This window comes from Orbicella franksi, chromosome 15 (assembly GCF_964199315.1).
Source record: "Orbicella franksi chromosome 15, jaOrbFran1.1, whole genome shotgun sequence".
Lineage (NCBI taxonomy): Eukaryota > Metazoa > Cnidaria > Anthozoa > Scleractinia > Merulinidae > Orbicella > Orbicella franksi.
Genome location: NC_138159.1, coordinates 12,992,363 through 13,004,885, shown reverse-complemented (window position 1 = coordinate 13,004,885; position 12,523 = coordinate 12,992,363). Strand labels below are relative to the sequence as shown.

The 12,523-nt window shown below is 40.7% G+C and overlaps 1 protein-coding gene and 1 pseudogene across 1 annotated transcript; one reads left to right on the top strand and one right to left on the bottom strand.

The window, feature by feature from the left end:
• Positions 1–706: 706 nt before the first annotated feature.
• On the top strand, positions 707–5,881 carry LOC145470041 (G2/M phase-specific E3 ubiquitin-protein ligase-like). Its single transcript, XM_081453870.1, has 7 exons — positions 707–2,878; positions 3,056–3,200; positions 3,443–3,690; positions 4,141–4,242; positions 4,420–4,742; positions 4,829–5,010; positions 5,157–5,881. Exons 1-7 carry the CDS (start codon positions 2,748–2,750, stop codon positions 5,649–5,651), a joined length of 1,626 nt encoding a protein of 541 aa, XP_081309996.1. The 5' UTR covers positions 707–2,747; the 3' UTR covers positions 5,652–5,881.
• A 119-nt stretch (positions 5,882–6,000) lies between these two features.
• On the bottom strand, positions 6,001–8,013 carry LOC145470124 (uncharacterized; annotated as a pseudogene).
• Between the last annotated feature and the right edge of the window lie 4,510 nt (positions 8,014–12,523).

Sequence of the window (12,523 nt, the reverse complement as noted above, 5' to 3'; positions counted from 1 at the left end):
TACTTGAAACTTTTATTTAACATTTAAATGGTATTAAAAGGCAAATTAAAGATAACTTTTGGAGCCACCAAGCAAAAATTAAAGCTAAACTAAAGTAACTTAAATGTACCTTTAAGACAATTTAGAGGATCTTCCTAAAGCCTATGAAATGAGCCTATAGGGTAACTTTAATTTCAGCTTAATGTGCTCATGAAATGGTTCATAAGAAGACTTTACTTAACACATGAAAGTTCAATTAAATGTTCATTTCAGGAATTTCGTAAATGAATTAAATATTGTTTAAATGCCTCCAATGTAGACCTTTAAGTTAGCTTTAAAATCAATTAATTGAGTTATTTCACCCTGTGCAGCAAGCTCTGATCAAGACATGGATGACGATGACGACTGAAACATTTACCCCAGAAGAATGAAGTTAGTGTTAGTATAGGTAATCGTATGAATGGGAGTGCATTCATACGATTTACACTACTCCTTATATTTGAAAATTCTCTCAAAATTGCACAAGCCTTTAGGCGAGTGCGATTTGAAAGAATTTTCCAATATCAGGAGTAGTGTAAGTCCTTAATTGCTTAAGCTCTCATACAATTACTTATTTATTATATGACTGAGAAAATTGCGAACGCCCGCGCGTTGATTTGTACTGCAGTGCAAATTAAGAATTAACGACAAATTAGCCTGCTCTTTATGGGGCGCCGTTTGTAAAAAAATTATTTAGTTTAATTTTATCATTTGTTTTCGTTATTTACTAAATAAAGTTTTGTGATATGAAATCATGTATTTATGATTTGATATAATAAATTACTATTTTAAATCATGGGTTTATGATTTGATATAATAAATCCTGATTTCAAATCATGTGTTCATGGTTTGATATAATAAATCCTGGTTTCATATCATGCGTCTATGATTTGAAATCACGACTTCATGATTTAAATTAAACTTTCACATTTGATATCAGTGAAATCATGATTTAACTTAATAAGTATGATTTAACTTAATACATAATCCGCGCGAGCGAGGACATGTGACAAGTCACATGATCATCTATTGCGCGGGAAAACACAAACATGTCGGATGAACTTTCAAGGTCAATTGCTTCTGCCGTATCCCAGGCAGTTCAAAGGGCCGTCGATGAGGCTCTATCACGTCTTCCAAGTCAGGCAGTCACTTCAACAAGTTCAAGCTCCACCTCAAGCTCGACCTCGATCTCCACATCGAGCTCAAATTCAAATTCTCAAGAGGTACGTACATGTGCTGGCCGGCAAACAGTCATTGTGTTCCTCTGAAATCTAGTGTGTTATTCAATACTGAATATTTAGCCATTTTCAATTTTCCTGACTTACTGTATTTTTTGATGCTGGTTCCTGTGATTTGCATGTTGTTCCAGCAGCTCTATAAAAGCTGCGTTTTGAACGGAAATCCCCCGTCTTTTACACATTGTATTTTCTCACCGTTGCGTGACTTTGTTGATAGTCGCCAGGTTATCGCTCTTCGACGAGTTGAAACGAAACCTCACAGCAACCATCGATGATATTAGGTTACTCTTAAAGAAACTGTCTCTTGCTGTTTTGAATTACGTCACACATAAGTGAACAAAGGTTTTATTGCATGTTTAAAAAGGCGAATGACATTTTGGTTGTTCATCTGTAGAATTAGTCTCCTCCGCAGCCGTTTTTTGGGATGTCACGCAACGCTCCCCCCAAAGAAACGGCTGCTCACATCCGAACAACATTCCTTTCACGAAATTAACCAATCACCGCTTCCGTTACATTTTCAAGAACGTTTTCGCGCCAAATTCGCCCTTTGAAACTTGTCCAATCAGGGAATGTTTTTTATCGTTGTATCCCGTCGTGGGAGATGTCACAAATAAACATACAGATTTCCGGCTTTTGTTTAGGGACGCCGAAAAATACCGGCGACGCTTGAACGAGCTTTCTATGAAGCTGAAGACTCTTCAAAGTTCAAGTTAATTATTAGAAACTTTCAACTCAAAAAATTACTGTCGAGAAGGAAGATATCTATTTTAACTTAATAAAGGAACCAGGAAATCAAGTAGCTTCGCTCGATTTGTTGACATCGAGTTCTGAATGCCGCTCTTTCCGGCCTGATTACAATCTGTAGGAAGCGTTTGGCCCTTGATTGACGCTTACAATTTGACATTTCGAGAAAATATATATCGTCTCATTCATAGCTGAACATAGCGATGAGCACATGAAGCACTTGTACTTAGGACTTTCATTTACAATTTTTTTCGTCCGTCATGATCGTAACCTGCGAACACCGCCTATTTTTGGCGACGTGCGGCGTGAAACAAAAGCCAGAAATTCCTCGCGTGTTCGCACCGTAGACCTTCCGCGCGAAAGCTTACGTCATTCACACTTTGCTATTATGTGATTGGTCTGTTCAACGGAGCGCAAACAAACCACAAACACAAAAGGAAAAGAATGTGGCTCGGATGTGAGCAGCCGTTTCTTTGGGGGGAGCGTTGCGTGACATCCCAAAAAACGGCTGCGGAGGAGACTACTGTAGAATGGGAGGACTACAGCATTGGAGAGGCGACCTCCACTACCGACCGTTTTTTGTGGCGCGCCAGGATGTCTGCCGCCGCCAACTAAACGAAAAAAAAGAGTAATAAACCGAGGCCAGTGAAAATTTATAACAAGGACATCATCTGCCTTCCTCATGAACTGGGCGACAATGTCCTCATTCCGATTCCTCGCGGAGAGAAAAGGTCGAAACTAGCGGAAATGGGCCTTATTGAGAAAATAGCATTACACTCTGTATGGCAAGCTGCACAAGTAGAGGCAGAAGTCAGCAGCGTTTTCGCCTCTGCGTTTGGCCTGTCTCAGGGCGAAGTATTGCCTTATATCTATTTGAGGTACCACACTCACTGGGTTTTGTGCAGCCTGCGAAAGTAGACGGATTTACTGTGGTTGTGTGAAACAACGACCGGGAATCCGTCTGCGTTCGCAGACTAGGTTTGGTGTTGTTAACAACTGTCAGATGTGTGTCTAATTGACTGATGGCTTTGTTCACCGTTTTTCTTTTCCCTCAGTACTATGGCAGGAACCAAAAAGTTAACAGTCCCACAAACGTCGAGTTCTTTTCAATGGAACGCTCCCGAGGTTGTCTCTCTGTGCTCACAGAGATCTCTATACATAATGGCAAAGAGACTTCCATTGATGTGGCCAGGTGAAAATGTAGGTTACTATTCTTACTTCTTTCTTCTTTGACTCCACCCGGAAACAAATTGTATTGTGTTTTTGAGCATGGCGATTTTAGGTAAAAGAGTTTCAGTAATGTTCCTGTCATACTTGACACAAAACCCAAAAATAAATAGAAAAGAAGGCAGTAAACACTCTCTTGTACTAAGTAGTATACCTGGAATGTCCATATCAAACACTATGGTTTCTTACCACGTTTCTCCTTTTCTCAACTTTAGGATGACCCATACCAGCTTACCATATACGACAGTATGCCTGATTTGCCATCTCAGTTGGAAATTTCAGATACCACAAGTACACGGGACACTTCCGGTACCACAAGCACAGCAAGCCCTGCGAGCACTTCAAGTTCTATGAGCACGATAAGTGATGCACGTACTGAAAGTACTTTAGACAAAACAAGTACCACAGGAGGCGGAAGCACTACAAGCACTACAACAAGTCAAAGTGAGCCGGGTTCTTACAGGTAAATATATCATTTTCAAACACGCGCAAATGCGTAGGATTATTGCACAATTATTTCTGGGTTTCGTATTTGCCCATGAGAGAAAACCAATCAAACCTGAGATTAATTCGTCTCCTCCACAGCCGTTATTACGGTCGTCATGCAACGCTTCTCCCCCTTCCTCTGTTTGAATGTTTTTTTTTTCAAGGAAAAATACACCGAAATAATTCTATTGTTCAACCTTTTCTTACTGGCACGGAAAGTGGTTCTTCATTCAAACATTACAAAATTGAAACAGCGTTCGATCTCTGTACAATTAGCGAATGGGTATCATCGAAGTTCTTTGCCGCCACTCACAATTGGGCATCGATCTATTTTCGACACTCCTAGGTAGTTAAGCGACGATAAAACGAGGTAGTTTTTTGTGCGCCTATCGATTTACTTTGGTAAATGTTGCTTTTGTTAACGCAGCTCTTATGTCACACTACTGAACGACGACCCTTTTCCAAACCTCAGTGACGAGGAAGAGGAGTACCAACGGGACGTACTGCTTGCACTGGAGCTCAGCGCAAGGTAATTCTCTTAACATACGGACCATGTCGTTATTATGGAGACTGAGGTCCGTGATTATATTACATTTGATATTTTGACTACAAATGGCTATTATGTATGCCTGGTGATTTTTTTCATGTTGATTATTTTCGTGATTAATGTGATAATTATCACGGCTGGTCTTTCAATACGTCACAGAGACAGCAGTCCTGGACGAGACCTGGAGGAAATACTGCAGGAGTTAAGAACAGCTCGAGTCAATAATGAGGGGAGAACCATAGTCAATGTTAGGCACGGTCACATCTGGGAAGATTCCTGCCGATGTTTGCAGAGGAAACGTTTCAGTCCAGGCGCAATCATTTCCGTCTGTTTCGCGGACGATTTTGGGAACAGCGAAGGTGCCGTTGACATCAGTGGACCTCGCAGGGAATTTCATCGTTTGCTGGTAAAGGCCGCGAATGAACATTCAGGGATTTTTGGTGGACCAGCAGATAGACGCGTTCTCGTGCCCAACTCAAACGGTAAATCACAACGTACAAGTAGTTCTACTACTTTGGCTTTATATGCATGTATTGCGTGAAGGTAACTAATTAACCCATTTTTCTAGCAAGGGAAAAGGGACACTATCGCCTTGTGGGTGTAATTTTGGCCTGGTCACTTGTACACGGAGGCCCCGGTGGCAGCTTCCTGAGCCCAACTCTGTACCACGCCATAGCACACGGTGTCGACTTCACTAAGGCAGACGTCAACGACATCCATGACGATCGGTTGTCGGACTCCCTGTCAAAGGTAAACTAATGCTGTACAACTACAATATCGAACTGTCTCCGCAAAGCACCACTTGTGACACTTAATCGGCACTCTTTGAAGCAAAGGATCACTATTACTCTTGAAATTATGATTAAGTAACAGCTTTGGTTCTATTCACTTTTTAGATAGCAACCGCAAACGACATAGAAGAGCTCAACGCAGTTTTACAGGATGTCCATGTTCAGGAAATTTTGCTTGCGCTAGGGTCCAAGACACAAGCAACAAACACCGGTGAAAAGGACCACTTCGTAAAAATAATTTCTCGCCACGTCCTTTTGGATAGTTCGCGATACCTTTTGGAAGAACTGATAAATGGTTTGTGCGCATTGGGGGTATACGAAAAAATAAAAGAAAATCCCAAAGAATTCGCAAAGTGCCTGTGTCGCTCCGACAAACTCCTAACGGCGGCTATGGTGGACGCCTTGTTCCACATCGAATATGCCGAACCAAGGTCAAACCGTTACGTAGCCCAGCAGAGGGCAATTGTGTACTGGAGAGATTATCTCCAAGACTGTGAAGGTAAGTTACCATACAATATAGTAAATTGCTTGCAACGTTGCAATGCACCTAAATTAAATTATTACTACAAATTATGCATTCTTTCTCCTTACTTAGCCTAAGTAAAGAGATATGTTTGCAGTTACACTAGTGAGCACTAGTTCGCTCTCGTTCCGTTGAACGTTGAGACCATAATGGTCTAAATTTATATCCGTCTTCAGACCAAAACGGTTCAAAAGCCCATACCCTTTGGGGCGACACATACCTAAAAGACTTACACAGGGGAATACCCAGCCCCGGAAAAGTTGTTTCCTTGACAATTTCCCCATTCTGTTATTAACGAACAATATACAATCCCTTCTAATGAATCACTTTCCTGCAACTAACGACGCGGAAGCTTCCATCAAAGAAGTGCTGGTATTCGTGACTTGGGCAAACAGACCACCACCACTGGGATTTGATCAACCCACCACCATAACGTTCTTAGATGATGAGCCCTTTGCAATGGCCAATACGTGCGCCAATACTATTAGGATTCCTGTCTGCTATTCAGAGTATGAAGAATTCAAACGAAAGATGGATTTTGCGATTAAAAATTCCCCATGCTTTGGATACGCTTGAACAGTACACTTTGGTTATATTATTTTTATTAATCAACAAGAAATGTGCGCGTTTAAATTTGAAATAATATTTTGATATACGTAATAATTGCAGTTAATTGTTGTATCACTGTTATGAATTTACTATGTTGAGTTCATTCTTGTGACAAGTGTCAGTTTTGCGGAGCTGTTTTTACGGCACCTGAAATTAAGCTTTATTATAGAAAATTGCCGCTTTTTAATGCTATTGAGCCCAGAGGGCTGTGAGGGGGAGGGAGGGAGGGACGCGAATTCTTTAACTAGGGACATTAGACGTAACCATTAATAGGGGACACTTTTTCCCCTCTCCCAGCCCCTGCTAAGTCTCAGAAACACTTGCCCTTGATGGCGTTCGGTTTGCAGTTGGTTTTAAAGCTTCAGTTATAGTGAAGTTAATGTTACGAGCTTTGACTAATGGTCACCTCGGGTTTGCTCTGTTACAACCCAGAATAAAAATGCACAGTAAAATAAATTGTTATCTAAATCACGTTTAGTCATTGCTGTCTTGTTGTTGCATCATTTCTCCCACCATTTGCACAGCACAGCGGTATAGTTCTTTGCCGCTGGCCGAGGAGAGAGGGTCCACATTACGCTGCAGTCGAAGGTAAGAACCGTTGCTAAGAGGATTACTTGTATCAGGAACTTGCACGTGTGGAAGAGTTTGACTTGACATCAAATCTCGGACGTCCATACCACGCCAAGCATCGTCAGAAGACCTGCCTCCTCTGAAGGCAGTAAGATGGAGATTTAACCAAAACAACTGAGCCGGAGAATTGTTCCTCTCTGTTGACACGGCATGATTGTTATGAGCATCAGTGAATTCTGTCAGTCTCCTGTTTATTCTTGGCAGGTATATGTACTGTAGACAAAACATGTCTGTCTCGTTTAAAGGATCCAAAATTCCCTCCCTCTCTAGGTCATAAAATTCTTGTTTGAATCCATTAAACACTTGCTCGTTAACAGCTCGATTGTGGCGCTCGATGCGCTGGTTATGTACGGAGCTGCCGACGACAAGGGGTCTGGCTTCTTCGCCCCAGGCATTTACCATGTCGTTCCAGACAGCGACATTTCCCCCCCCCCCCCCCCCCCATGATCCGTTCTGACTCTGAACGGACGTCCGTATTGTCGTATTGCATCTTGGTATAGAGATAGCACGGTTGCAGCCCTGTTATTTGCTGAACAGCGGGAAAAAACAATGAGGCGACTGAAGCCGTCGACGGCATGATGGAGAACCATTCGCCACCTAATTAGCTTATGATTACCGTCTATGTGCCATAAATAATTTGGGCATGGAACCGAATAGACACGTCGACGAATGGGTGGTCTTCGTCTTGCCTCTGCACCCATGGGATCACTCTGATGTATAGCTGTACATGCAAACCCTGCGCTCGTAAATGACCCTGTAGCATCACTTCACCAGCGCGTGGATTCTCTTTAACGGACGCCACTATCTCCTCCAGTCGAGAATCCGATAAATCGGTAAATTTTCTATACTCTATGCCGTAATCCCGAATTGCTTTGTAAACGAATGGCCGCGATACCTCAAAAAAACTTGCCACTCCCGAAATGGGGACTTTCAACATCAGAAGAGTCTCCAAGAGTTCCTTGGATATTGTCTTTTGTGGCCTACCAGCTCTTCTCTGATGGCTGTAATAAAAGATTACAAAAAGCACACTTAGAGCGCTGAAAGCGTTCACTGGGTGAGAACCGAAATCGGTATCCATAGTTACTCAGTAGATACCTCTTGTTACGTAATTTCTTCAAAGTGGAGTCCAGCAGTGTCCAATTTCATACTTACATTTTTATATCGTATACATGTACATTAAACAGTGTTATTAATGAAAGATATTTCACCTGGTGCCTTCATTTAACGAATGAGGTTGCTCTCCATGACTAGCCGTTGACACAGAACAAGGTACCATGTCCTGAAACGGTGGTAAACAATTGTTACTGATCTACCTTGTAAGCTTTCCCCATATAAATAAACACTAAATAAAGTGAAACCGGAAGTTCGATATGACAAGCTAAGGTTTCGTTTCAGGTGGTTGAAGCGACTATCAACAAAGTCACGCAACGGTGAGAAAATACAATGTGTAAAAGACGGGGGATTTCTGTTCAAAACGCAACTTTTATAGAGCTGCTGGAACAACATGCAAATCACAGGAACCAGCATCAAAAAATACAGTAAGTCAGGAAAATTGAAAATGGCTAAATATTCAGTATTAAATAACACACTAGATTTCAGAGGAACACAATGACTGTTTGCCGGCCAACACATGTACGTACCTCTTGAGAATTTGAATTTGAGCTCGATGTGGAGATCGAGGTCGAGCTTGAGGTGGAGCTTGAACTTGTTGAAGTGACTGCCTGACTTGGAAGACGTGATAGAGCCTCATCGACGGCCCTTTGAACTGCCTGGGATACGGCAGAAGCAATTGACCTTGAAAGTTCATCCGACATGTTTGTGTTTTCCCGCGCAATAGATGATCATGTGACTTGTCACATGTCCTCGCTCGCGCGGATTATGTATTAAGTTAAATCATACTTATTAAGTTAAATCATGATTTCACTGATATCAAATGTGAAAGTTTAATTTAAATCATGAAGTCGTGATTTCAAATCATAGACGCATGATATGAAACCAGGATTTATTATATCAAACCATGAACACATGATTTGAAATCAGGATTTGAAATCATAAACCCATGATTTAAAATAGTAATTTATTATATCAAATCATAAATACATGATTTCATATCACAAAACTTTATTTAGTAAATAACGAAAACGAATGATAAAATTAAGCTAAATAATTTTTTTACAAACGGCGCCCCATAGCTCTTAGCCAATCACAATGAAGTAATTTTCTTGGTCGTATAATGTCCGTAGGGTGCTAACTTAGAAATTCAGATCCAAAGAAAAGAAGTATCATTCCAACTTGTGAGTTTTAAATTCAACTTTTACCACACTACCAGCGAAACCAAACACAATTGGATTGCATATCACACTTAAAGTGACAAAAGCTTTCACGGTAATGGCGGGTAAAAAATTGCGTTTTTGGTTATTGCTTATTGAAGATGATTTCCAATTGAATTCCATTTTTTTAGAAGGATTTATTATTTATCTATAATGTTGACACCTTCAGTACTGTTTCTTCCTTTCGTTGGGTTAAATTTGAGCGGTTTTCGCGATTGCCTACGATTCTGAGTACCCGTTTGTTAATAAGGACTGCCATTTGTTGAAATTTTCTAAAATATCTAGTTAGCTATAAACAATGACGACTTTTTTTATAACAAATGGATAATATTTCAGACTCGCGAAATTTACCCACTCGATTCCACTTTCGAGTAAATAGGACCCGGCGAAATAAGTAACAATAATAGGTATTTAGCCTCTGTGTCAATCTCGTTCCCAGAGTCTTGGTCATCCCCTTGACCAGCGATCGGAAATGAGAGCCCTGGGAGCAACCATTTCAGGCCTGCGCCATCGATGCAGACTGCGCAGTAAAAAAGGATGGGCAGAATTCGGTTATTTCAAAATGGTTGCTTCCAGAGCTCTCGTTTTCCGACCGCTGGTCGAGGGGAACGAAGACTTTGGGAACGAGATTGCCTCTGTGTCAAAAGTTTTGAGACAAGAGAAACATAACTCTTGCTCACGAATAACTCACGTTGGGTTAGTGGTTTTAGCTGGCCCACTGCAGGCCATGATCAGTCAGAAAAAAATCAGTCAAGCCAAATGCAAGGTTTATTATCACGTGTATTTTAATAAAAAAAAAAATCTACTAATTAGTTTAACTCTTTTCCTGACTGCGCTCTGTTCACCATTATCTATATGAAACAGTATATATAACAGTATACAACTATATAACAGTAACTTCGTTTTTGCTATTAGTAGGTGGCTAAGTATTTAAATAATTCGTAAGAAATTGAAAGGGATGCAGTTCAGGATGAGAGGCATTACATCAGAATCCGGAAAATGCGTTTGTACACTTGCTAATTAGTTAGACGCAATGAAACGTTTCCATATAAACGTGTATAAAGTTACACTTTGTTTGAAGGGGGTGGGGACAATTTTACTCACGAAAATTAAGGCATGAACCAGGCCTATAAATTACGGTCTAGAGAAGGGTCACAAATTAGTCCAATACTCTGGTTCAAGTCATACCCTAAGATTCTTTAGTAGAATTCTACTACTATACTAATGAAAATGCTGTAATCTGATTGGCTGAGCCACTGCACACTATCATGCATTAGTGTGCAGTAGCTTGGTTGGTCGACAACATTGCAACGTTTCCTCGATTCTACGAAGTTTTCAAAGAGCATTCAGAAACAAATGGATAAACAAAATTCCTGAGAAGACTAAAAGGAGGGTATTTACGTGCGGTTTCTTGAATTAAAAAAGGTCGAAATGTTTGAAAGATACTGATAAGCGCGCGTATACAACTGCAAATGTCAAACTGACAATTAATTCAGTCCGCGCGAATTCCCTAAAGCGAGAAGTTTAACACTAAGACCAGAAATAATTAGAACCGTTACTTGAAAGAAATTTCAGTTAGAATTCTACTAAAATAATTAGATTACTCGCTCTCGATTTCTATTTAACAATTAGATTACGAGCTCGAGATTTCAAAAAATCTCTTATTGAAATCCTCCTCGCAGACACTTCGAAAGAAGTGGCCGTCAATTTGTTAACACGGGCACACTACTACGCTACTCATTATCTATCGATCACAAAGTAGCTAGTGAGAAGCGTAGCCAATCAGAGAACGGTATTCGTGATAGAACGCTAGTAGATTTATACTAAGAGGCGATATTTGATTCGGCCTACGGCCTCATCAGCTATCAACTCGTAGAAATCTCGAGCTCATAATGTAATTGTTAATTAGAGTTCAAGCACATTAAGGTCTGGATCATAGCAAATAGTTGATTCATGAAAATGTCAGTGGAACAAAATTTAGCAGTTCTGCCTACTTAGCCTCGTCAACATTTTCAAGTGTACCCAACATTTGAGGAATTGGTGGTGGTTGACAAAGAAGCAGGTCAACCATTTCGGTCCTGTAATGTTTGGAATTAGCGTATCCCTCGTTTTGCGATGGTCGAAGGTCACTAATTTCCCCCAAAAACCTACACCACTCTTTAATACGAAATCAAGTACACTCCATTCTAAACGTAATTAAAAAAAGCCTGCGTTATTGACCAACAAGAGTGGAAGTCTATGCCAATTCGATTTCACCGACATGTAAAAAAGGAGTCCAATTTAGTTTTTAGCAGAAGAAAATATACATGTCAGCTTAGTAAAACAATTCAGGATAACCATAACCCGCGTGACTACTCAGGTTCTGCTGTTTCCCGTTAAATTCTTGATCCAGGCCTTAAAGGGCTTGAGAGGGAATAGTTTGACTGTCTGCATGACATTCCCAATCCGTATCGTTGTAGTTCCAAAGGAACTCTACGGTTTCGGGAATATCATGCAAGGTAACCAAAAACACTCTCGGTCTTCCTGAATTTTTTTAACGCTACGAAGGGTCTCAAATTTGCGTGGTTTCGAGAGTGGTTGATCAGTGCCCCCCAAGTCGGCCCGGTTTCTTCGTTTCCTTGGTAGGGATCGATCCTAAAAACAAAATATAAAACAAATAATGCGCATTATTAAATCGTGTATACTTGTATTTCAGCCGTGGCTATAGGTTTAATTAGTCTTGACTCATATAGACAAATTGATCAAACTCGTTTCATTTTTCAAGTTACCATTAATTATACTAAGGGTCGCGATGGTTGTTGAGATAGCTCTGTTAATGAAACGCCTTTTGAAGATCTTACGTCAAACAAGGTACTTACGCAATTTGGCGGCCTCCATTTTCAATGACCATCAGAGTGCAAATTTTGCCCTCCCTGGCGTATTTCTCCTCGCGCGTGGCCGCTTCTACCAATGAAACATGCTCCCCTTGATATTCTACCACTATTTCGCCCCTTTCGATGTCGCGGTTTGCAAACGCACAGCGACCTGCCCCTCTGGGGTCACTGGGAACATCATGGATCTGTAAAATGAAAGAATGGGATAAATATTCAGGAAGATGACAAAACATGTTAGTAAAAACATTAAAAAAACCTTGTTTGACTCGGGAAACTTCGTATACAGCCTTAGCTTCGTTTAGAAATCTTCGGAATAGCTTTCATGACTTTCGATATTCTTTGGATGTTTCTCTGTAACCTTGGGAAATATTCTAAATTTTCGGTTGCGTTTAGGCAAACTTGGCCAATCTTTGTTGAAAAAAATCGGATGGCCTCCCGTGATATTCGGAAGCCTTCCAGTGGTTGTTATTCATCTTCGGAATACTTCGGATTATGTTGGAAAAGTGA